General features: G+C 43.5%; 1 protein-coding gene across 6 annotated transcripts; it reads right to left on the bottom strand.

The window, feature by feature from the left end:
• Positions 1-984: 984 nt before the first annotated feature.
• Positions 985-24,479, bottom strand: KLHL8 (kelch like family member 8). Of its 6 annotated transcripts, none has more exons than XR_012587199.1 (11): positions 24,246-24,360; positions 15,695-16,014; positions 12,131-12,679; positions 9,326-9,512; positions 8,494-8,637; positions 7,201-7,312; positions 4,946-5,114; positions 4,209-4,368; positions 3,006-3,207; positions 2,364-2,567; positions 985-2,275 (listed from the first exon to the last, which is right to left on the bottom strand). XR_012587199.1 is itself a non-coding variant. In XM_074588745.1 (11 exons), the coding sequence occupies exons 3-11, from the start codon at positions 15,905-15,907 to the stop codon at positions 2,444-2,446; spliced, it is 1,860 nt and encodes a 619-aa protein (XP_074444846.1). In that variant the 5' UTR covers positions 15,908-15,947; positions 18,560-18,596; positions 24,246-24,476; the 3' UTR covers positions 985-2,443. The 6 variants fall into 6 exon arrangements, 5 of the variants coding, with proteins under 5 accessions (XP_074444846.1, XP_074444844.1, XP_074444843.1 ...); XM_074588745.1 differs by adding an exon at positions 18,560-18,596 and having other exon boundaries at positions 985-2,567; positions 15,695-15,947; positions 24,246-24,476; XM_074588743.1 differs by adding an exon at positions 18,560-18,596 and having other exon boundaries at positions 985-2,567; positions 24,246-24,281.
• Between the last annotated feature and the right edge of the window lie 474 nt (positions 24,480-24,953).

Below are 24,953 nucleotides of genomic sequence, written 5' to 3' on the forward strand. Positions count from 1 at the left end.
TTACAGAATTATTTTTATCTTGTGTTTAAAGGATGTCCTAACAGACGTCTTTGGGTTAATGATTTTTATGGGTGAGTTCAAGGCTTTGAGATGCAGGAGAAACCTAATTAACAGAAGCAGTAACAATTCCACGTTTGGGATCGGATATGCATCACGTTTACATGCAATGAATTCATGACCCTGAATGTTTGAAGACTTTGCTATTGCAAATCCCGAGTTTAGTTTTAAATTAGAAGATGCAGCGGGAGTTAGGGCCTGCTGCCGCTGGAGGGCTGCCTCCCCACGGGGACCAGGGTGGGCTGCTCTCTTCCCTCAGCCTGGGGGGGGTTCCTTCTTTGTCATCATTATGCGGTTGCCAGTACTGGAAGAAGAAAAACGAGTTTACTGGTGTTAAATCACAACGGCTTTATATGCAGGTAAGTCATTAGTGTGTTGCCACAGTCATCCTATCCTTTTTTTTTTTGTCGATGCTTTGACATCAACATCACATTTCCAGCAATAGTGTTCCTAGAAACAGTTCTGCACGAAATCTTTGCGGTTCTGGTGCCATCTAAGATTGAGAACGTGGACACCACTCTACTGGCAACAGGGTTGTTCCTTGTAAACCTTTTTTGCAGTTTTCCCGCCAGCCTCCAGCAGCCTGAGCACAAATGTTGTTGGGGGCGGCGGCGTGCAAACTGGAATACAACAGAAGCCAGGAAACGTATTGAGAAATTTTATTGTTAGCCAGGACATCCATAGAAGAACCTGTTTGGTTCCAGAGAGGGAACCTGCACCTCTTCTTCCCACCCCTCCTAGCCTGATCAAGAGCCACAGGGGTGACCACATCCTTGCAGGGTGGTACAGCTTGCGGCTGCAATGCAGGATTTTCCCTGCTGATAAAGGCTTCCTGTTGAGAATTATACTCTGCAGAAACCAAAAACTACTCAATGTTGTAATGTTTCCCCACAATAGCATGCTCCAGTCATACTACAAACAAGGTGCTTTGAGGTACAAATGTTTTATTGCAACGTTTCATTATTTACAGTACCGTTCACTTTGTCCCTGGGTGCCACCAAAGTGCAGGCCATTTGAAACAGAAAAGCTACATGATGGTAACTCGACAGCAAAACATGGCTGTGCCTTATGCTCGCACTGTTCTGCCTCTTCCCTGGTACCGAACGCAAACAAGTGTGCCGCTCTCCCTGGTCACTTGGAACAACCCGGTAACGCGTAACTCTGGTCTCAAAGGACCGCCAGTTGTTGCTGTCTTCAAGGTGATGCAGTCTTTCCAGCTGGACTTTACTTGGAATTCGGGGTTTCTGAGTGCGTAACAAGATACCTTTGTACACAACACCGTCAAGTTCCTATTTCAATTTTTGATGTTTATTTCCAATTCTTATTGTTGCCGATTCTCTTTGGTTTATGTAAGCTTTAAGTCATCTCTCTGTTTGGAGGCTGGATCTTCCTGGCTTAACTATCGTAAAAGAGCCAGTACCTCTAGAATTACCATAGAGTTGCTACTGGATACTGAAATTGGACATGTCATCTCCTAGAATTGCATTTAAAGCTCTTTACAGAACACCGCAGCTTCTATTGTATGTTTCCATTCCGTATAAAAATGGTGATTCAGACACCACTGAAGCCTACAATTTCACACACTGTCATCTCAAAGTAGGACAAATTTCACTGCTTACTTCAAGAACGATCTCTCAAGGGAAACTTGTCTTTTCGGGGGGCGTAGTTACTACAGATTTTATTGAAGACTTGAGAATTCCAGTGTTCCAGTGGCTAAACTCAGGTCAAGAATCTTTGCAGCTTTCTAACAAGTGTATTAGCTCGAGAAAGGCCTTTGAAAGACGGGTTTCAGGCCGCGTACCTGCAATTTCCACTGCTCCCACAAGTCCCTTGGGAGGTGGGCAGTGACCTCCTCTGCTCGTTTACCTTAGTGTGCAACAGGGATGTCGTTACCTTCTAAAACGTGAGATGCTTTGTGCTACAAAGCTCTCGTACAATTAGGAAATGTTTAAGACTACATTCCCCAAAATAACTTACATTAAATGGCACTCGAGTCCTCCAGAAAACATGTAGCAGAGCTGTTGGGTAAGCCTCAGCAGTAGTAACTGCTGCTCTCTCTCCTCACCCCAGGCCTCGTCTACAAACGAGTCCCTGTAACAGTTGCCTGAAATGAGTCTGAAATTACAGCTTCTCAAAAATGGGATGAGTGCAGCTCTTGGCAGGTTTTCTCCCGTAAGCCACGCTTTTATTCCATGTTTTCACAGGCTTTTCTGTATCGCTATGGACAGAAAGCCACCAAAAGCTTTACAGTGGCAGAAGGTAACATTTTCACAAAGAAAAGTTATTGGTTTTATTTCTTAACCTACCATACAAAACACGGTGTTTAAAAGCTGTGCAGTGCCTCCCTTACTCTCCTTCCTCGGGAATTTGGAGGAGGCAGCAGAGCTCACATGCAGTCCACAACGTTGCTGGATCCTTGGCCCGCGTCCCGGATCTGGCTGCTGAGACAAGAGCACACAGCCACGCCTGCCCCTGCCCTGCAGTGTGACACCGAGCCCACCAGTTCCCACCTAAAGAAGATGGCAGAGGGGAAAAAGCAAACCAAAAATAAGTTCCTGTCCTTTCTGAGCAACTCGAAAGTATTTCTTTTCTGTGGCTGAAATTCTATTACACAGCCTAGTTGTATACTCTGCACAAAAATACACCCCGCTAGTTTATTCGCATTATTGTCCTGGTCAATCAGACTGAAACAACCAGAAGAACGTCACTTCTTATTGAATGCAGGGAAGAGGACAAGGGATGGAAAGAGGGAGGAGGCGGTGTTTAGATATTTACAACCAGAATCTAGTGGCATAAGCAGCACTCCTGCATCACTAGGCATGGACATTACTCAGTTATTACCGGGAAACAACAGAGGAACCTCCTGCTGCACACTATTCTATTATGTTGTGTTTTCATATGGGCAGACTTCCTTGCCTTATAAAGCCAAATAAAAAATTTCAAATTACCTGTTCACTATGGGATCAAATGCTTCTACTGTATTCAGGTATGCGTTGCCATTATGTCCTCCAACCGCAAAAATTTTACCCATCAGTGTCGCTATGCCGACGCCACCCCTCGGAGTTGTAAGCTCTGCTACATATTCCCATTTGTCACTGCGTGGGTCAAACCGCTCCACTGAGCTCAGTGGAGAGTTGTCATCAAAGCCACCTGCAAAGAATCACGGTATTATCAGTTTTTAGCTACTTCCAGTGCTGGCTGACATCCAGGCCTGGCATTATCAGGCTGTTGTCAGCATTCAGTGGGCTAGTGTGCAGCTCCGTTTCTTTACATGAATTTTACGAGCTCCTAAAAATTAATCTAACAGCTCTCCCTCCTGTCAGCACACAGGCATCACCAAGAGTGACAGTTTTCTTCTACTCGACTTGCAAAGAGAGGAGGTATTATTTTCTATTCTTTTTCTCCTTGAATTCATCTTACACAGAGTTATAATGAAGCAGCTTCTAATTTGGAACAGAAAAAAACTAAGAGCAGTTGAAAGGATGATCCTGATCTTGTTTTGGCTTAAGCAAGACACACTCCTGCAGTGTTTTCAGAATACAGCATTGCTGAATACTCGCGTAGCAAAAAAACATCCTCAAGTAAGACTTCAGTGATGCATTCCCCTTGCTGGGGCAGCTGTCAGAGAAGCGTTTCACTTGAAACTTTTAAAATCACTTACGATAATACACAAGGCAGAGCTCTGCAACTATCGCTATGGTGTGCTGGCATCTTCCTCCCTCAGGCCACAGGCAAATGCAAGGCGGAGCAGAACAAGACAGGCCTAGGACAACAGGCTGTGGAACAAGTGCGGTCACCGTGCAAAAAAGCTACTGTTGTCTACGCTCAAAATAGAACTAGAGTGCTTTAAAAGTGTGTGAAGTAAAGAATCATTTTCCTAAAAGGAAACCAGATTAGTGAGTCTCGAGAGGATTTCCTATGTAGACATATTGTCCTGAACCCTGAAATGTGGGTTAGAAACTGCTCTTTATTTCCTTGCTAATACACCTCCATTTAAGCCTGCCCCGGTTGTGCTTGCTTTCTTCCCTTGCCCAAGAACACAAAGTACAGGTCAGGTCTATCTGTTCCCCAGTTCCTCTAGCAGCAACAGCCTCTTCCATATGCCAGTACTTGGCAGAAACAGCACTGCAAAATGCCACATCCCTACTCACCAACAACATACAAGCAGCCGTGGAGCTCGCTGACACCATTGCCAGCTCTTCGCTGACCCATCTCTTTCACTTCCATCCACTTATCCAAATGGGGATCGTATTTCTCCACACTGGAAAGAGATGCTACGCCGTCATTGCCACCCACAGCGTAAACGTGGTTCTGTTGTATAGAGAAAGATTATTTGTAATGTATATGTATTTACTCAGCGTTTCGTAAGCAGTGGTAGGGAAACATGGTATAGCCATGCAGTTTTTACTTTTATTTAATTACAATTATTGACTCTTATTTAAGAATTCCAACAACAGACTTAATGAGCTAACAACTTGTAAAGACTATCTTCCAGTTAAAGACGTGAAAAAGTTATGTCGCGTAGCAGGTATTTTGCAGAGTATACGTGGTGCAGATGCATTCAGTACCTTTAAACACAGTAACCACGACAAACCCGAGTCTTCTGAACGAGACATGAAGCGTTAGCCTGGTGTTGTTAGAAGGGTCCTGGTACTTGCTCCCAGTACCTCAAATATTGTTGGAACAGGGAGCGCAGTTCAATTTGATAGGAGGATTCTCCTAAACAGCTTCACCTTTTGCACAGTTCCATAGGATTTTGATGACCGCAGGTGCTCAGACCCACCAGCCGCACTTTGTTTAAAATCTTGTGTTCTGCCTTGAAAAAGCACATTTGAAAAACAGGTCGGTTCCTCGGTTGGGCTCGACTTGGGAGGAAAGCGTCACTTACCACAAGGGCTACGGAGCCCACTCCTCCCCTGGGAGTGTTCATTGGGGCAACTGCACTCCATCGATCGGAATCGATGTCATATCTTTCCACATCGCTGAAGCAAGTGTTGTCATCTAAACCTCCTATTGCGTAAATGGGGCCACCAAGGGAGGCAAGAGCGATTCCTCTCCTAAGAAAACCACGGGATCAATACCTCAGTGCAAATCCTTACGGAAAGGGAACGGGAAAGACACATCAAGTGCAACGTTACCTGACTGGCACCTGTTTCAAACTATGGGGAAAAAGGAATGAAAATTTAAAAGGTGAAGTTTATAATAATAATGACCAGTGACTGTGGCTCTCCCTCTGCGCACCTCTGTCGGTTTTGCAGCTTTGTCCTGAAAGTCTTTTGTATGTTTGCAGCCTCTCATTAGAGGGGCTCCAGAGTTTAATCCTAACTTCATCTCAGCTTTCCCAGGCACCTGTATGTTACTGTGTGATCCACGAACAGGACTGTTGCAGCTAGAATATTTTTAGACTGCCAAAAGGGAAAGCTCCTGTTTAAAACATAAAGGCAGGGGGGCGTGGAATAATGTTTTGACTGAATGTCACCTAAAGCCTAAGTCCATTACTTACATGCCTGGATACATGACATTGTCTTAGTTGTTTGATTTCTCGCCACTGAATTCTACACCTCCTATTTTGTTTTATTGAATCTGATGGGGAACCAAAACCCCAACAAAGTTTTAACTTTGTTGGTATAGCTGCTGCTACAATTTGGGAATGATTTTTTGGGGGCTAATATTAATACCTATTAAAAGGCAAACTTGTGCTGGGTACTAGATGACTGAACTCTAGCGAGATTTAATTGCAATTTCTTCCATTCTGTGATTTTCTGTGCTAAAATAGTTGTCAGATTTTTTTTTTCTACTGAATCTACCAATACAAGAGCGCAATCAGTACTCCAAAATGAAAAGTATGGTCTAGAATCAGTAGAAGCATTAAGTTTCTGCTTTAACTACCAAGACAGGTGGTTTACCATTTCACTGAGAACATTCTTGTCTCATTACGCAGAGGGCAGGTTCGGAGATACTTAGGCAGGGGCAAGGGAGGCACAATCTTTCTACAGAACAGACACTGTGGCACTCTCCTGGGCTTATCTTCAATTGCCTCAGCAGATAATGTAGACACCATCAATGGTGGCAGCTTTTTTCTCAACTGAGTATTCGGACACCACCTCTGCGAATGGGAGGAGTGGAGGGCAGCCCAGGCGCAGCAGCCCTTTCAGTGACCCAAGTACTGAGTAAGAAATGTCATGGAAATCCAAGGCTGATGTTTGCCAGGAATATGCCCTGGGCTGCTGGCAGGAGGGAGGAAGAGGAGCAAGAAGCCACTTCTAGGAGTCTGGGAGCCACTTCTACTTTGATTAGGTCACACCTACAAATAGCTTTAGGACTTAGCCATGCTCAGTATTTCACTCCTACTTGTATGTGATGCTTTTAGAAACAACAAATAACAAAACGGAATGTAGAATTAAGGAGGCTGATTTAAATGACAGCAGAAACAAAAAATTACACATCTGTGAGTCCAGTACCTCCTTAAATAGAATCTTAAAGCTCCAAAGGCAAGAAAAATCCTCAACCTGCCTTTCAGTGTTTTAGTGTTTCTGGCCTTTTGTGGCAAAACCATACGCAGCCATTGGTTTCCCAGGCATGAAGTACTACACTGCGCATGTTCTGATGGCAGTTGTCTTGCTCATTCTTAAAAAGAGCAAAAAACCCACAGAAGTTAATCAGTTTCAAGTTCTTTATCAGGCGTAGCAGTGAGGCCCTAGATATCAGAATGTAAGCACAGATGGAGTAGAAGAGCTCTCTGCTCCAGAAGCCAGCCCCCCAACAAAGAAAAAAAGAAAAGGATAATAGAGGGACAACAGAAAGCCAAAGTGTAAACGTAACCAATGTCACCAGCCAGGGCCTCTCCCTAGAGAGAGGGAGTATGCAGTTTTGCCCTGAAATACTTACTGTATGTTATGCACAACTTTGTGTTTGTGCAAATATGTGATGCATGCAAGTACACGATGCAGATTTGTGTTTGCTTTACAGCTAGTTAATAAAAGCGTTCGAGAGCATAAAGAGCCAGAATAGGACAAACATATCCAAAAAATAGGACATTTTGGAAACCCAAATAAAGGCAGGACAGACGTGAAGTTTTTCGGCATCAGCAAGAAATGATGTATCACAGACAGGGACTTAAATATTGGATGACGGGGCACATACCTCTTCGTGTTCATTGATGCCTTCATCATCCACTTGTTTGTGAGCGGATCAAATACTTCCATGCTTCCTAAGTGTTCATTTCCATCATGTCCACCTACTGCGTAGACTTTACCTGAAACACAGATGCATCTTTCAATACAGAGATTGCTTGGCAACGTTTCAGCTTTCATTTATTTAATATCCCCTGACTACGTGGAGACAAAAAGCTCAAATAAAGGTTAAAGTTTTCACATGTTTCCAATATCAAGATTTTGATAAGTACAGACTTTATATTTTTATATGGTGTACTGAACCAGAGATCTGTTCTAACGTGGAGTTTTATACAAAGCTTGAGATATGCGGACAAAAAAATTTTCCCATCACTTGAGTACTGCAGGTCAGGTCAGTTTTGGACATTTATATCAGTCTCTCCAGGTTTTCTATGGGGAAAAAAAAGATCTCTGTTCTGCTGCAGCAACACAGGGGCTACCGTTTACAAGGAAAAGTTGCGTCATGGGCGCTAAGCTGCTCTGGGCTGCACAGACCTGGTTTCAGAAGATGGAGACCCAAAAATAAAGGTAAGTCTGCTCTTGGAAGAGTTGCAGTCTTTGTGACTTGTGTGTACAGAGTGCAGTATGAAGGGAGCTAGTATGAGTACTAGCAAATTCTGGGTGACTCTGCTGTGGAAGGCCATTTCTTTATAAATGGATTTAAAAAAAAATAATAATCATCACCTAGTTTGGGTTGGAAGGAGCCTTTAAAGGTCATCTAGTCCAGCCTCCTGCAATGAGCAGGGACATCTTCGACTAGATCAGGTTGCTCAGAGCCCCGTCCAACCTGACCTTGAACGTTTCCAGGGACAGGCCATACACCACCCCCCTGGGCAACCTGTTCCCGTGTTTCACCACCCTCATTGTAAAAAATGTCTTCCTTTTAGCTAGTCTAAATCTACCCTCTTTTCGTTTAAAGCCATTACCTCTTGCCCTGTTGCAACGGGCCCTGCTAAAACGTCTGTCCCCATCTTTCTTACAAGCTCCCTTTAAGTACTGGAAGGCCGCTATAAGGTCTCCCCGGAGCCTCCTCCAGGCTGAACAACCCCAACTCTGTCAGTTCGCAGTAATGTCTTTTCAGTAAGCGTGCTCTCAGATTGTTTCAGAATCAAAAACCCCGTCATGGAGAAGAAGCTTTACTAAATTGAAGAATATCCAACAGTTAAGCCCCTGCAAGACAGATTTACTTAGGGAAAGTACCAATTCCAGCAGAAGTAGCAAACAAGTGCCTTTTGAATAGGGTTCCTTGAATAGGGTCACTGACCTCCCACAGAGATCACACCCACGTGCCTTCTCCTGCTGTTCATTTCAGGGCCGAAGAACCAGTTGTTCTTACTGATAGAGTAACATTCAATGCTGCGAAATGGGTCACCAGATCCACCTCTACCACCGACGCAGAACAGCACACCTGAGGAAGACAATACAGGTTTCCAGAAAACTAGCAGGAAGATGGGAGATAAAGTTGTATAGCAGAGCGAACTGAAAATTACAGAGTTTGGGAGAAGTCGCATTTCACGTCAATGCCCTGCATAATTGGCTGCTGGATTTTGGCCTTTGCTTGGCATGCGGCTATGGCATGCTGCTATGGCAAGTTCACTATCTATGCTCTTGCAAAAACAATGCATATTTCAAATACACTTTTTGTGATTTTTGTTTAGGGAGATAAACGTTGTTTGTTAAATGTAATGATGTACAAATCAGGATTTGCAGCCTAATATTCATCACTCACTTTCGGTGTAGGTTAGACAATTTAAAAGTTAGCTCAACCTTCTCGCACCAAAAGATAAGTGTCCAGGGTTTTCGGTATAGCTTTGAGCATACTGCTTGGTCATAACACACTTAACAGTTCCAGCTTTAACACAGATAGAGCTGATCAGGATAAATAAATAATGCTTTAAAGAAAGAAAATGACGGCTAAAGTTCTGCTAGGAAAACGCAGCACATATTACCTAATTACCAGAGAGGTACACGATGGCTTTCCCAATTTTGCACCAATCACTAGTAACCACTTATGCCGAGCTATCTAACCCTGCACAGATGCGCCGCCTTTTCTCCACACCACTCCCTACGGGATAATCAGACACACATTTAATTACCAGCAGTCTGCTTCCTTGGTGTTGTGCGAATGGAGTACTCAAAGTCTGGCACTGCCCTGCTGCTCAGGTGAAGGTGGTAGTTTCTTGCTTCATCCAGCAAATCCCTACATTTTAGATTCTGCTTGACAATCTCTTCCTTTGCCACAACACCCATAAGGAAACAAATGGGCAAGAGAGGCAGCCGTACCTGACAGAAATGAACACAGTTGGAGTAACTGGCTGAACCGCTGAGTCTCACCATTCACAGTGACGCACACAGAACAGATGGCAGCTTCTGAGCCAGCTGCCAGCCCCACGCTCTTCACTAAAAAGGGTGGCTTTCGTTTGTTTTTTTTTTTTTTCCAGAATAACAGCGATACGCACAGTTCTTTTTAGTGACAAACGTTTCCTACAACCATGTGCATTTTGGCAGCAGTGGAGAACTGTCCCTCGGCCCAGGCTGAGCGGAGGAAGGAGAAGCGCTGCTGCCTGTACTGCAACTGCACCTGCCCGGCGTGACACAGGCAGCAGCTGTGACTTTACCGGGACAGCCCGTGCCACGTCAGTCTGCTGAGGGTATGAATTTTCAGCTCATTGCTATGCCAACGTAAGAGGGCTTTTGCTAGAATGGTTCATTTTCTTTGGGTGGCAAGTCAAAAAGGAAACACTGTCAGCATGAACGACATGTCCATTAAGGAGGCACTGCTAGTGCAGTAACACCTTTCTCTACAGTGGACTTGACACACTACAGGATTTAAAAAAAAAAAAAAAAAGAAAGAGGTTGAGAGCTAATCGTTTCTTTCCCCAAGTCCTTCCTGTTCTCCAGAAAAGAGCTGGTGACCAGGCTGAGGAATGGAAGGCTCTTTCTGGTTGAGGCTACAGGCGGTCACTGCCCAGAGCAATCGCCACCGAGTGACAGGGCAGATCTGAAAGACGGTCAGCCCCTCCAAGACTGCCTTGAAACGTCCTCCTCCCCAGAGTCACTTATTTCTGCAAACCTTTCATTTGTCCGTGTGAGAGAAACAGTGAGGAATATCGAGTACAATCAGGTGCAAAGATTGGACAGGCGTTAGCAGGGGGGAACTGAAGTAAACCACCATCTGACTTCCTAAGGTCTTCCTAAGTCAACGCTGTCAAGCAGCTCCCAGTTTGCTCAGCAGCAATGGTGAAGGAGAAGGCCAATATCTCAGGTGCTTCTCAGAGCAGCAGGATGGTGCTCTTATACGGCTGACAAATGTCCCTGTCTTCAAGTAAGCAAGCATCTCTACCCATTCTTCATTACCCACTTCCTTACCCAATTGCTTCTTCCTTTCCTTTGGCCTGGCTTATTTTAGGCTGATTAAAAGCACCACCGTAGCCCTCTCATAGACTCAAGAGGCAAGTGATGCGTTACAAACTCAAGGCTGAGAAATTCATAACCGCATTATAACAGCAAAACCCCTAAGGCTGATGACGACGTGGATAATAACTGTCAAGGAGCCCAGTTGTGTTTTCTGCTAGCAGTAATGTCCAAATCAACTGATGGCTCAATATACTCTGGCAAATAACCCATATTTACAGGAAGGGGTTTCCTTTTTCTTTGCTTTGTTCTAGACTCCGGTTTCCATGAATAGAGTAAAGCTGTTAATCTCACCTGCTAGCACACCCAGGCAATAAAAATGATCTAATTAAAAAAAAAAAAAATCTCAAATTATATTGCCTGTAAGTTTAATTAGAGTGTACTAAAGAAGTCGTTTTGTACCAAAAACCTCATGCTAGTCTAGAGGAAACTGAAGGGGTTTGGAAGACAGTTAATAAAAAGTTGTGATCTTTTACCAGGAAATGTGGAAAACTATGCATGAAGACAAGGACAGCAGTACGCTACTCGCATGATGCCAGTATTAGCAATTCTGCCAAATGCAAAATATTCAAGTTGGAGTTCAGCGACAACTGCAGCAGCACAGTTGATCCCACCTGCTAAGATACCTAGGGCATATTGCAGCGCATGGCAATTACCCCCTCCTCCCTAGCACAGATTCTTCATACCTGTCTCAAATACTCTATTTTAAACTCCCGTGACCAGCACATATGGAGCTTGAATAACTGAAGTACCTAATGCTTTGACAGGAGGAGGTCCAACAGGTGTTTAAATAAGTTCAGCTGAGTGACGTTTTGAGACCTATATGTGTTTCTGTCAGAAGCAGCAGACTCGCCTCAAGTCTAGACCATTAAATGGCAAACTCCTTTTGGATCCTATAGGTAGCAGTGCTAGTCTAGTGAGCATTAAAGAGTCTAGCATATGTTTCCTAGCCTGCTCGTAGGGCTAACGCATCTTGGTCTTTTGTTAATTAAATATAGGGAACACTCTAGAAGTAACACGACTTCATACAACGCATCTCCGTTACAGTTGTACTTTCCTAGTCATGTTAAAAACCTCCTCAACAGCTTTGCTCTCCTTTCTTAAGTACAGATACTTACCAGCAAGGGAAGAGAGCGTTTCAGGCTGCAGTAGTATCAAACCGAGCAAAGTGATGCCTTTATGTTCTCCACTGTGTGTAAATCTAAGAAGTTTCTGCTCTAACACAGCTGCAGCTTTTTGTTGGCTCCCCACTCCCCAGCCATGAGCGTAAAGCGAGTACTCTTCTCTCTACAGAAACTGGAGAGTACGACTTCTTCCTGATATTCGAGGTCTAACCTGCTTCCACTGTCAACTCACAACTGCGAATACCAGATGAGGCACCAACTGCTCAGAACATTTTTCATCTTGGGATCTACCTAAGCGCAAACAGCTGATGACACAACTAAACCAGTGACAAGACAGGCACGCGGCGCCTCAGCCTGCCCTACCTGTGCAAGTATTTCATCCAGCCACGTAGCGTGATGCTGTGGATTGGCTAGCAGCCACTTGATAGCAGCGCTGTAAGCTTGCTTTTCGTTTTCAATATTCAGGTCACTAGAGGACAGGAGTTTGTGGAGGTGCTGTGGTGACACGTTCACAAAGTCTTCGCACTCCACCACTTCCGTAAAATGTTCGCAAGCATACTGATCGGCCATGTCCATCAAGTCAATGCGGTTGTGACTCTCTGCAAATGCCCTGACTGCCAGGCAGTTGGAGGGATGGAAGTGCAGCTTCATGTATTCACAGCACGCCTTTGCTACCAGTTCCACCTGAAGAATGCAAGCAGCGTACAAGAGAGGCTGGACGTTATCCACTGTCAGAGTAAGCCGAGAGGAGTACACAAACTTCACCAGGTCTTCTATTGCATCGCCATCGAAGTCCCTGATCTCGATCAACGTCTGCTTGGCTTCAGCCATTTCCGAAAGAAACATGGCTCTGAAGTAAGGTATTACACAAGCTAGCACCAGTTTGTGGCAAGAGATAAGCTTCGAACCAACCTGAAAAGAAAAAAAAACCCTCAATCCTTTACTGGAATGTCAGTTTCTGCTATGATAGGATGGACAGTCAAGCTGAGGTAAGAATTCTGAACTCGATATGCACTGAGCTACTGTATTTCATTCAAACAAGTTAACTCCATTTACCCTGTACTTCTGACACCAGATCCATATATCCCAAGCAGATCTGAGTTGTAACTTGGCCGCCAGAGCAGGGCAAGGCCGTAACACAAGGAAGCGATAGCACTGATACACTGAACTTGCTTTTCTTTAAGAGCTATGTCCTATTTTTTTAAATGAAACATCCTTAGGAACCTTCTAGATGCATCCTGGAGTCAGGAGGAGATTGTTTGTTTTATGTGTATTCACACTTGTTTGCGTGTATTCACACTTGTTTGTTTTTTTGTATTCAGAGACTTTAAGGCGAGTAGGGGGGGAATTGTAAAGTGACATTTTTAGACAATTTAAACCCCTGGACTTTTACTACTGTTGAGGAATTGATAATGCTGCTTATTAGAAGCAAATTCATGTAAAACAGCACTAACAACAGCTATTACAGGGATGATTAAAAGTTACCAGTCACTTCAAGATTTTTAGAAGCTGTTTAGCTTCTAGAACTAGGTGGAGTATTCCCCATAAAGAGGAGGTATTTCTCAAAACTCTGATCAGAAAGAACAAAACAAGCTTTTCACTTATAAAATTCTAGAATTCATGTGCATTAAAAGTAAATATTGAAGGTAAAGGAACAATCCACTACTTGTCTGTGTTACATGAGTGCTTTCTTACAGCCTTGGTCAATCTGCAGTCTGCACTAACATAAAGGGATGGCTGAGTTAAGCAACGAGTTTCCCTGACAGACTCGAATTACATGTTCATTTTCAGATGAACGTGTTACAGTGAGCTGTCTTGCAATTTAAAAACACACACCAAAAAAAAAAACAAACCCAACCCCCCAAAAAAAGGATATTAAATTATAAAGGATAATTTGGAGTTTTTTCTAGCTCTGATTCACAATGTCTCTACCCTTTTAAAAAGTGTGTGTTACCAACACAAGCGTAACCTGCCTGGTGAGCAGGAAGTTGAGTACAGAAAAGAAACACACATGAAAGAGTACGCAGACTAAAAGCGAGGAAAAGATGGATGGTTCGGTGTGAGTTAATAGATCATTCCAGAAGGAACAACTCACAGACCTACCACATGAACAACAAAACCAAACCAGCAGGAGAAAAGCAGACGGTAAGTATCTGCCACTGTCTGCTTTCTAACAGGGAGTTCTTCATATGACAGTAGCAGTCCAGTAGGTGGAATTCCAGATGCTAACTCTTTGGAGCAGAGGAAGTCTCCTGGTTTATCAGTGCTACAGTGTCAGCGCTCCAACTAATTATAGTACTGATGCAAAAAGACGGTACCAGCTGGTCTGCTATATCAGGGAAAGCTCCTAGGCCATTCCCGCCCTCAGAGATTTTTTATTCTGCCCATCATCCCACTCTCTAATTAGATCTTTCTTTTGAATTAAGTGGCTTCGCTATTTTACCCAAATCTGCTTAATTTTAAATATCTAGCATGTTCTTGTATTTCATAATCAGTTTCCTTCCAGTTATTAATCTTCATATTTTAGAGTCCAGCAGTTAAATCCATAATTGGTCTGACAGCAGCAATGCCAGAATTGCTCACTATCAGAGGTCATGCACAAAAGCAGAAAGTTCAGTAGAGAAGCAGTTATTCTTAAAACATGAGAAATGCCTAAGCACTACAGAAAGAAAAATCAAGCCTTCCAGAAAATTCTAGTTCAAGATACAGTTACAAGTTATTTGAAAATCACTAATCTAGGAAACCTTACGGTACGATGTACGTAGGTTTCTCTAGCCTCCATAGATCATATTCTCTACTTGAGGACTGGAAGCCAAGTCAGGCAATCTAATATTCTTAAATTACCAAAGTAGCTCCATGAAAAAAATGCAAATGAACATTAATACAAGCCTAACTTAGGGAAAGTTAAACTGCAGCCACAGTAAAGTGCATTTTCCAAGCCAAGTTTCCCTAGCAGGAGTATGTCTATGTTTAACTATGCTTACAAAATAAGACTTTCTGCCTTTTTTGCAAGGGTGGGTGGAAAGGGAGCAAGGCGAGGATGAGGTCAAGAAAAGGGAAGAGGAGGGTGGTTACAAGTTCTGCCATGAACCTTCTTCCCCAGCATGCCTTTTAAAATGACAGATGTAAAAAGACCTGATGATGAGCTCTCAGGCGAGTTCTGTTTCACGGCTCTCGTGCTGTCCGGAGCAGCTTCAGTATTGTCCTTCAATGTCATTTGTTCTTGGTATAGGAGATATGCTTCATCTCCTTTTCTTAAAATAACTATCTTACACTAGTAAGATGTCTAGCTAAGCAATACTTCACATTTGTAGGTGCTGACAACCACTGTTAACGGATGCTAGATATAAATTTATTGTCATCAGCATATAAGTAAGACAACTGAGTTACAAAGAATGCATTAAAGCATTGCTATGCAAGAATCATAAAACTGGTTTCCTCCTCCTTTACTTTTTGTTTGGTTGTAGAACATAATTGCCTGTTTGTTTTTTTCTTTCTTTGAGGATGCTGGAAGTTAGATTTGTTCCAGCAATCCTGTGTGCCAGGAAAGATTTAGCAGAGCAACACGGGATGCAAACATTGATATAAAATTGGGGATGAAGCTGTGTGAGAACAAAGAGGCTACAAGGAGCTGAAATTGCACAGTAAGATATTGATCAACTGTGGGAACCTGCTTAGAAGGCAAGCTGGGTGAGGTCAAAGTCATGTATGTCCTCTCTCAGACTGTCAGTATCTTAAGTGTTTACAATTCAGTTGTAAACTTCCTAAATAAGAAAAAAAAACCATAAGCATATCTAGAGATGCCTCAGATCCAACAGATATTCTATGGCTTCCATACTCCTGCCCAAATTCGCAGACACCTCCAGCACACTTATTCGTAGCTTAATCTTCAAACTGTTAAATGCAATGGATGTGTGACAGTATCACCTTCAGTGTAACATCGCAGAGCTCTCCAGCTTCAAAGAAGTGAAGGAGAGAGCTGTGAAAATCCTTCCAAGCCTCATTTGCTTCAAAGACAAAGATGTCATCTTCACCGTCACTGTTGGAAGACCTAATTTGCTGCTGCTGCTGTTGCTGCCGCCTTTTTCCCTTTATCGCATGTTGTTTTGCCTGCTCTGGGACCATGGATTCTGAAGCCATTGGCTGTTTCTTCTTTCACTGCATGAATCTTCAAAAACTCCTGCCAAGACAAAATCCAGCCCATCAGGAGTCAAGTCCTGAAACGCAGTTAAATTCTGTTCATCTTCCTGTTTAAAAAAAAAAAAAAAAAACACACACAAAAAATGATGAGACATTAGGTACTCCCAGTAGCTAACATTTTGATTACATGTTATAAATACTACCTATAATCTTACTTGGGGAAAGTGGGAGGAGAAAAAGGGAAAAAAGACCCACACTCAAGAATCCTACGCAGGTACCTTTAGGAAAAGCCATCGTTTGTGAACTTGTTGCCCACACTTCTTGAAAAAAACACATGAAAAAGGAAAGGCAAAGATGTCTCTTCCAACATTCCTGATCTCACTGCTGTGGATGGCAGAGGAACAGAAGGGACACGGCCCACAGACACCTCTGCTTCTTTAGTACCTCTCATTGCTGCTGCTGCCACAGACAGACTATTGATCTAACCCGCAACAGGTGTTTTATACATATTTATTACTCTGCTTTCCTAGGTCTCTTTGTGCATTTAATGCAACTGTCAGCAAAATATAGAAAGCTTCTACAGAACTAGAGAACAAGAATTTAACTTACAGAAAAATCTTGGAATGAAAATTATTTCCTTTTATCTAGCAACCTTATTAATCCAACAGATTGATATTTAAAGCATGACAATGAGGAGCAAGTTTGTTCCTGCTTGCTAGCTTTTATTTTAGACTGTTTACCCAGCTTAACTGAAGATATTTAAGGTGTGTAAGATTTATACCGCTCAGACTGAAGGAATCTTAGCTATACTGACATCGCAGCTTTCCCACGGCTGAAAGACAGATCAGGGATACCACAGATAATGGGGAGAAGGCTTTTTCTGCCTCTGTCACTCAAATATTTTACTCTTCTTGCTACTCTGTGCTTCAGTTAGGTTAAGCTTGAAGTCCACCTTTTTATTTGAAAAAAAAAAAAGCTAAGCAGTAGGGGAAGAACAGATTTTTTTTCCAGTGCAGTAGCATATTTTAAGTTTCATCTCTGTGTGTCTAAAAGCCACGAAAGCCAACTCGGTGAGACTCAGGCTGGACATCTACATGCTTTGTGGAAGATGAAGTCCACAAGAAAAAATGATGCACTGTTTGAAAGTGTGGAGTTACTGATGCAGTTTACAAGCAAGAGTTCTGTTAGATTTTGGCATGGGAAGCAAATGGATTTGTAAGGTTTTAAGACAGAGTCTCTGGAAAGTATATTTAGTAGCGTGTTCTTCTCTTACACTGGATAGCTTTGGTTTTCATGTTTTCTGGTTAATTTATTAGGTGTTCATTCTTCATTCTACACTACGAGTTGATGACTGCTGCTGTAGTAAGCAGATGATTTCTGCTTATAGACTTTGGTGTTGGAGGAAGTGGACTGACTGAAGTAACAAAAAATTATTCTACAATAAAAATGTAAGTCACGTGTCCAGGAGCAGAACTGATTTTCTTCTGGGATATTTGGAAAGTGCCCATGCCTCTTACTAAATTTCCTACTCCTCACGCATTGGTACTGGAGTAAAGCAGGAAGTGACTGGAGGCGATCATACTTATTTCTGCTGTAGGCCATAGGGTTGTTGCCAGCTCTGTGTCCTGTGCGGTGACAAGGCTGTTGGCTGCACTGGGCCAGCCAGATCAAAGGAAGATCAAATGTGCATTGAATATTCACTAATGGTGCTGTAAGCGAGGCAAGTATTCTTCCTTTAAAAGATATCTAAGAGAAAGGTCTTACTTCTTCCAATATCACAAACTAGTTCAAAGATATTACGGGTCACGGGATATTTATATAGTTTATAGCAAGGAATACCTACCTTTTTCTGCTGAAAACATAACTTCTGTTATGACAGATTTGACAAATTAGTATACTAAGATGTCTTACTAGTTCGTTAGGAGGAAAAATCTTGGTATTTTGGTTCTCTTTCAACTTCAAATTAATCCTGCACTACTGGTACTCACCACGTTTGCTTTGTTTAACATGCCTTTCGAAGAAATCACTGTTACCATTGAAATATGAAGCTAACACAGAGCTTCAGAGGCAACCTACTGAAGTTACAAAAGTGAACATAGACAAGCAAGAGGAAAAAGAAGGAACTTGAAATGCCATACAAGGGTTTCGAAAAGCACCATGTATTACTCATTTAGAGATCAGATATAGCATCTTTAGCCTACACTTCTAGGGAACTCTTGCTTATTTTAGTCCTTAACTGACACTCTCACTTCACCGCTCCCTAGCTACTCAGACCGAACAGTATTTTTACAGCCGAGTAGAAATGCTGCTTACAGACAGAACTGCCACTGACTACTAAATAAGTTCACAGCTCCCAAGTCCTAAGGTTTTTCCATCTGGCATACTTGCTACATTTATCTTCATGCTTTAACTGCAACTGCACATACACTTTCCAAAACAATTCTGTGTCTCACCGTGAAAGAGGCTGACGATGTGTGTTTTACCTATTCTGGTTATGCCATTGCAAACACCAACACAAAACCCATGAGTCTTAAGATAAATCAGTGCTGTTGCGTGACTTTTTTTTTTATGTTTAAAATAAACTGAGCAATAACATAAAATTCAAACATAACTGATTTTAAGCGATGTTTTTCATCCATACTTGACGCTTACATCAAATGAAGCTCTTGGAGATGCTCTGAGCTCTCACCTGTAAGAAAAGAAGTTGAGTGCATATTTGGATGTATGTATTTAGTACATACTAAGCACACACTTGACACTGCAGGGGAAGAAACCAGAAATCACACCAGAAGAGACCGAGGCCATTACTTGGGCACATAGCCATAGATAGGAAAATCATACCTACTAGGGAGCTCCCAGTAGGGCAATATCAAATAAGTGTATGGGAACATGAGAGCAAGTCACTGCTCCTCAGGTAAAAAGAAGCTTCTGCGGCACATTAAAAATTAACACGTTTAATATAACCTTAAGGAAATATTCAGATAGCAATAGCTTGACACACTTCAGTTTCATTTTGATGAGACTTTGTGACAGATAATAATATCTTAGATAAGACTTTTATTCTTCCTCCAAGTCTCCAATTCAGGAATATCTTGTTTCTGTGATACATTTTGGATCATCCAAATCTTTTTAGATATCCATCCACCAATCCTTCGCTTGTCTTAATTACAGCATCTCGCAGTTTGAGTCTTCAAACAAATCACCATCTGCTGTGGAAAGTACCAGCTGTAGCCATGAAACACGCAGTCCTCCCACTGTATATATCCACTTGGCTGTTAATTGTATCTGGCTTGAGAAATAGCACTATTACGAATTATATGATTTCTCTGAAAAATGAAAGGATTTTCACAATTGGAGGTTTAAGGTAAGTCAAAAGCCACTATCATACTTAACTTCTGTAAAGAGCCAGCGTTACCAACACGGTGCACTACTAGAGTTAAACACAAAGAGAAGTAATATTACAGATGTAAAACACAGTATTAACATAATGTATTGAAGTGCGAGATACAATCTATCACAACCAGACAGAAGGAGAGAACAGATGTTTCATTTGCAGAAAATACTGCTTTGGGCTGATCTGAATGCTTAGCTGCAGGCCTTTACTGTTACCAGATTTTAAATAGAAGAGAAATGAGTTTTAGTGGTGCTTGAATCACTGAAGTCTGGAAATCTGAAGGTCACTCAGAAGTCATGAAGGTTAGTATATTTCAACTCCAAACCTACTCCTCCTTCCACCTTGAAGTGGAACAGTAAATAGTTTTGTCATTGCACAGCCTTAAAGGGATAGCATTTTAAAAGAGCAAGAAGTTGAAGTTGTATTTTCACATCTTTAATTATATAGAAGTTCACTAGTTTAAGAACCACTAGCTAGGAGGATTAATCAGCATTTAGGTTAGCATGCATGATGCTCTGTTAATTATATGCTAAGAATCCACAAACTGAGAGAGAAGGGCCATTTACAGATTTGCTCCCCAAATCAACAGTAATGCAACAATAACATCCAGCTACTTGAGGTTAGTTTACAACTGGGTGAATGCTGCAGACTTACACACACCATCTTTCCTCTCTAGAAGAAAACACCGACATGGCCATTCAAAACCTCAATAACATGTGCTCCCTTCTCATCTTGGCAATTATGTCTTCCAGCCTTGGTACAGTCTTGTATTTTGACTAGACTAAAGAGTGTAAGTGACCACCACAGAAAGTGACTGACTCTAAAGAAACTAAAGGAAGTGCCTCATTCATAACATCATCTGTTATTCCTTGTAGACAGCTGCTTGACACTTTCCATGAAGGAGTAACTGTCCGAATAAAAAAAAAAAAAAAAACCTAAACCACACGTTGTTTATAGCTCACCACTGTTTGCTGAGAGTACATCAGCAATTTTCTTGTCCAAGTTAAATATTTAGAAATATTGATGGTGTCTGCTCTTCTCAGAGTGTAGCTGTTCCAGACCCCAGAGCTGATGTTCTGGTGCTCAGGCGAGGACTGAGGACCCCCTCCTAGCTATTCCTCACTATCAAACTTAGAAAAGCAAGCAGTGATGGCAGGTCAGAACACAAGCACGTTATCTTATATCTGATGCAATTCAGGTAACAGTAACATCCTAAAGTGAAGCAATTTTGATTTAGACATTCTAACTAAATCCGAAACTGAATTAAGTGTAAAATTCCTAAAGTCACATACAGTACTTAGGTCCAGTAGAGGTAAAATGCCTCAAATAATTTTAAAGCAAAAAGAAATGGAAGACGTTAGTGGCAGGACATGAATGAACATCGCTCTGTTTTCCCCTGTCATGAAATTAAACCCCAGCAATCCTGGCCAACAGGCCAATCTAGATGTTGGAGTACACGGCTTCCTCCCCTTGCCAGGTACCTCAGGAGACAGTGCCCCAGAAAAAGGGGATCGTCCTCATTCTTCCACTGGCACAAGGAAGGAAGATATTTCAGTGATACAAACAGAAACAAAATGAAGACTCCCACTATAACCACAACTAGGCAGTGTTCAGATGAGAGGTATTAGGATACCCACAAATCCAATGCTCTTTGTGAGCAGTGGTACTGAAGTTGGAAAACAGAAGGCAGAAGTCCAGGAGAAATCGAGATAGAGGTGAAGTTTCACTAACTATCCAGTATATAATTTTGGTTACCGACCCACAAGACAGACAAAAAAAAAAAAATCACATCATGATCTGTGCAGAGAAGGGCAGTTAACTTCAGTCAGAAAACAAAAGGGCCTTTTAATTGAAAGAGATGAAAGAAATTTGCTTTCTGTAAATGCAAAGTTTGTAGCCCTATGAGCAGGGAGGTTTCGGAAGTGACTTGAGTACGAACAGAGTGCATGCATATAAATACACAAGTTTGTACATGCCGCTGCGTAAAACTAACTTGTCTAATAGAGAGCCTGATGAGTCTCTGTGGGTAATTAAATGCTGGTGTTGCTGACCACAAGGTTAGATAAGCATACGCAATGACAAGATCTTCTCCAGTTTCATCTAGCTAGTAGAACAAGTCTAGCTGTTGTCCTGTGTTGTACTAAGAAAACTCGAAGATGAGAAAAGAGGGCAGCTGGCAGAGCTGAGGAAGAGACAGAGGGAGAGAAGTAAGAGGGGCAGGAGGCAGCTGCAGTGCAAACTGCAGCCAAGCAGCAGCTTTGGCAGGGACTGCCCAAGCAGCTGTTCGCTGTTCAGTCTGGCTACAGCTGCATCACCAAGAAGGAACGCGGGGGGAAAAAACCTGGTAGACAAAATAGTGTAGAAAAACCTCAGTGCTCTCCCCTTCTCCGTTTACCAGTTCCGTGAAAGGAGTTATGGAAACTTCATGCAAAACTGCTCAGATTCCCATGCTAATTAGGTCAAATAAGACAAGGTTGGAAAACATGGGAAAGTTCAAGTTACACACTGTACTGCAAGTCTAAACCTACCATACTTTTCAGCAGAAAGTAAATTTAACAGAAAAAAAAAAATCCGAAACCGCACATCTAACTCATTTAGCTTGTTTAAAACCACCAGGCTCCCTTTTGTAGAAACCAATAAAAAAAATTTCTTAAGACAATACTAATAGACAATTTCTAGATCCTTTCAGTATTTCAAAGGTTCTTTGTAGCAAAAACTGACACGTATTATTTTTTTTGTGTTACTTGTCACACGGGTAACACAGGCCCTTAACAAGGAGAGGCACTATTGTCTTCTCTGATGGACCTGATTAAAAATAACAGTAGTTTAATGGTCTCCACAGCAGTGCCTAGTCCAGCCCTTCCTGGGAAGTGTTAACAGAGAGCAAAATAATTTTTAACTCATTTGCCAGCTGCCCTTTATCCTGGACGTGTAAATCAAGGCACAGTACCCACCAGAGCATCCCAGAGCTGTTTCCCATACACCCACCATGCCCATCCTTTCAGGGCTCCCTGCCTTAGCTGCCAACCATTATCATACTCTTGTCTAGATGTGAGATTCACTGAGGCTGCAACCTCATGTTACAGTCACAAGTCAAATGGCTCAAATAACAAAGCAATATCATCTTCCTTTTGTCCTAGAGCTGTAAGACTCCTTCAAAATCTCTTTGAAATCAGGAGCAGGGGGGGCAGAGGTAATACATTAAAAGGCTTCACAACCCAAGAAGCTACAACTATTGATGCAAGAAATTATTATTGCAAAATCTGTTTGGTGAAGCCTGTTGAGGAAGAACTAAGACACTGGCTTACATGCTACTATGCATCACATTACTGGCAGCAATTACACCATCATTATATCCTCTTGTCACCACACCGATTAAACTTGCTTTTACAAATAAATGGCCAACTAGAAAACTGGATAACAGGCTACTGACATCCCACTAACAATTTATAAAATCAATCAGGTCACGAGTACACTACTAATCACACACTGTACAGAAACTACAGGTACAACATTGGCATGTTACACTTCTTACACAGCACAAGAGTTCACACAGAGATTACAGAGGAGTCCACGCAACTAACTCAAAAACCTCAGACCCAATTGCTTAAAGGTGACTGAACCTTTTGCAGCTTAACCTCCATTACAAGCAATCGAAGCCATATATGACACAACTGGTCTGGTTTTAGCTTATTAACATTTGATGAGCTATTTTACCTGCTGTGGCACTTTGCTATAGTCACACGTGTTAATTGTTTCTTGATTATACTTCCAGAAGCCTTTGCAACAGGCACAGAAAGCCAGGTATCTCTGAATTTTTATAACTTTTACTACTGCAGGATACATAGGAACGACTAGGCAAAGGCAGAAACGCCGATCTATGAACCAGGAGGCCCTATCTGGTTTGTGAACTACCTCCACGCTCCTTAAGGATAAGAGCTTGATTAACTGGTAATTCCCTGCAGCCAGTAAGCAATCAGCTTGTGTGGAGATGTGAAAGTGGAACCTATCAAAGCAGGAAGGAAACTCAAACAAGGAATATAAAGAGCTGGTGGAGCTGCAGTATCTGAAATTCTCATTTATTTGCAAAGGAAGGAGAGGCTAGGAATTCCTGAGGCCCTCCCCAGTAGCAACAGGTCATTTCTTGCTGTTTTTTAAGACAAGAAATATCTGGTTTGGGATAACTCAAGTGATTTTACTTGTTATCCTTTACAAGATGTTAATAGTAAGCTGACCAGGGCACTAGTTTCTTGGGCTGCGGTCTCCACCGTAGTGCGTTACACGCAGCATCTTGAAAGGCGTAGACTCCCAGCCGGGTTTATTTGCGTGTTTTTGTCTCTGTGCTCAAATCGTAGCGTAGCTCCACGCTCTGTGAGCGCAGGGCTCCACGGGTGCCTCCCGAAGGCCAAGCTCCCTGCTGCTGAGGAGAGGCCAGCCCAGGCAGCCTGCCACCCGTGGGCGCTACTGCAGGGGATGTAATCCATCCCTGTGAGTTTTGCACCAATCCTAGATTAATTTACACGAAATCTACGCTCAGTTCGAGTTTCTGAAGTCAGTCCTGGCAACAGCCGTTTGCAAGGAAAGGGAGCAGGGCCCGTTACCGTCCCCCCGGCTGAGGGAGCGCCTCACAGGCGCGGGGTCCGGCCCGACCCGCCCTCCGGCCCGTCGTGGGGCGGCCGGGGGCGTTTCCGGGATAAGAACGGACGTGCGGGACCGCGAGGAGGCGAAAAAACCATCCCGTCCGCCCGCGCCGGAGCAAGCGGGGCCGCCACTCCGTTACACCTGAGGGGAGGGGGAGGCGAGTTACATAAAAGGCAAGAGGAGCCCACCATGGCGGCGGGCCTCGACCAAGGGCGGTACGGCAGCCGCGGCGGAAGGGCCTGGGGGACGGCGGCCCGGCCGGGACGAGAGACCCGTTTCCCTCCCGCTCCCCGCCCCGCTCACCTGCAGTGCAGCCGCCGAGAGCCGGGGTCCGGCGGAGGGCCGGCCGAGTAGGAGCGGGGGGGGGGGCGCGGCGCATGCGCCGGGGCGGGAGGGCGGTGCCTGCCCCGCACTACTCCGCGGCGGCGAGGTGGTGTGCGCCGCGTCCCGGGCGGGCTCCTCCGTGTGGTGCGCCTTGCAGCTTGGGCCTGCAGCGGTAGGAAAACCAGGCGGTTCTCCTCCCCTGCGCCCTGTGGTGAGGTGGGGGGGCGGTTTGTTCCGTGCGTGAGGCGGTGCTGCAGTTCGTACCTCTCTCGGCGTTCCACGGGAGCCGGGCCGTACCTGCCCGGGCGGGAGGGAGGCGTGTGCTGCGAGGGCTGGAGTGGGCCACGGCACCTGTAGTTCCAGTGCTGCCTTTTAAGAAACGAAACGGGGAAAACGACGCGCTGAGGGGAGGCCACTGCACGTGAGGGTTTTGCTGCTGCGGCAGGATGCGCTGTTAGGAAAGAGGGGGAAAAAAAACAAGCTTCACAGTAAAAACAGGAACGTGCGCTCCGTTGGTGTTGAACAGTGGGCCAGCAGCAGAGTTCTGTTTTAGGCCAGGCAGTTTATGGTGATTGCACAAGGCTTCTGCTGCTGCTCCAGGGGCAGGTTTTGCTGCAGCACTGCTGATGTGAGGTGCCCTTGTTACATACCAGTGGTGTGGTAAATAGGTAAATGTGTAACTAGAAC

Source organism: Larus michahellis, chromosome 5 (genome assembly GCF_964199755.1).
Source record: "Larus michahellis chromosome 5, bLarMic1.1, whole genome shotgun sequence".
NCBI lineage: Eukaryota > Metazoa > Chordata > Aves > Charadriiformes > Laridae > Larus > Larus michahellis.

Bases quoted from the DNA above. Each gene is read 5' to 3' on its own strand.
- KLHL8 (XM_074588741.1), bottom strand. From the start codon at position 15,907: ATGGCTTCAGAATCCATGGTCCCAGAGCAGGCAAAACAACATGCGATA. The intron at 12,680-15,694 runs GTGATACTGTCA...TTTTCTTTTCAG, and splicing joins TCTGCGATGTTACACTGAAG to GTTGGTTCGAAGCTTATCTC. The intron at 4,369-4,945 runs GTAAGTGACGCT...TCTATACAACAG, and splicing joins TGGGCTCCGTAGCCCTTGTG to AACCACGTTTACGCTGTGGG.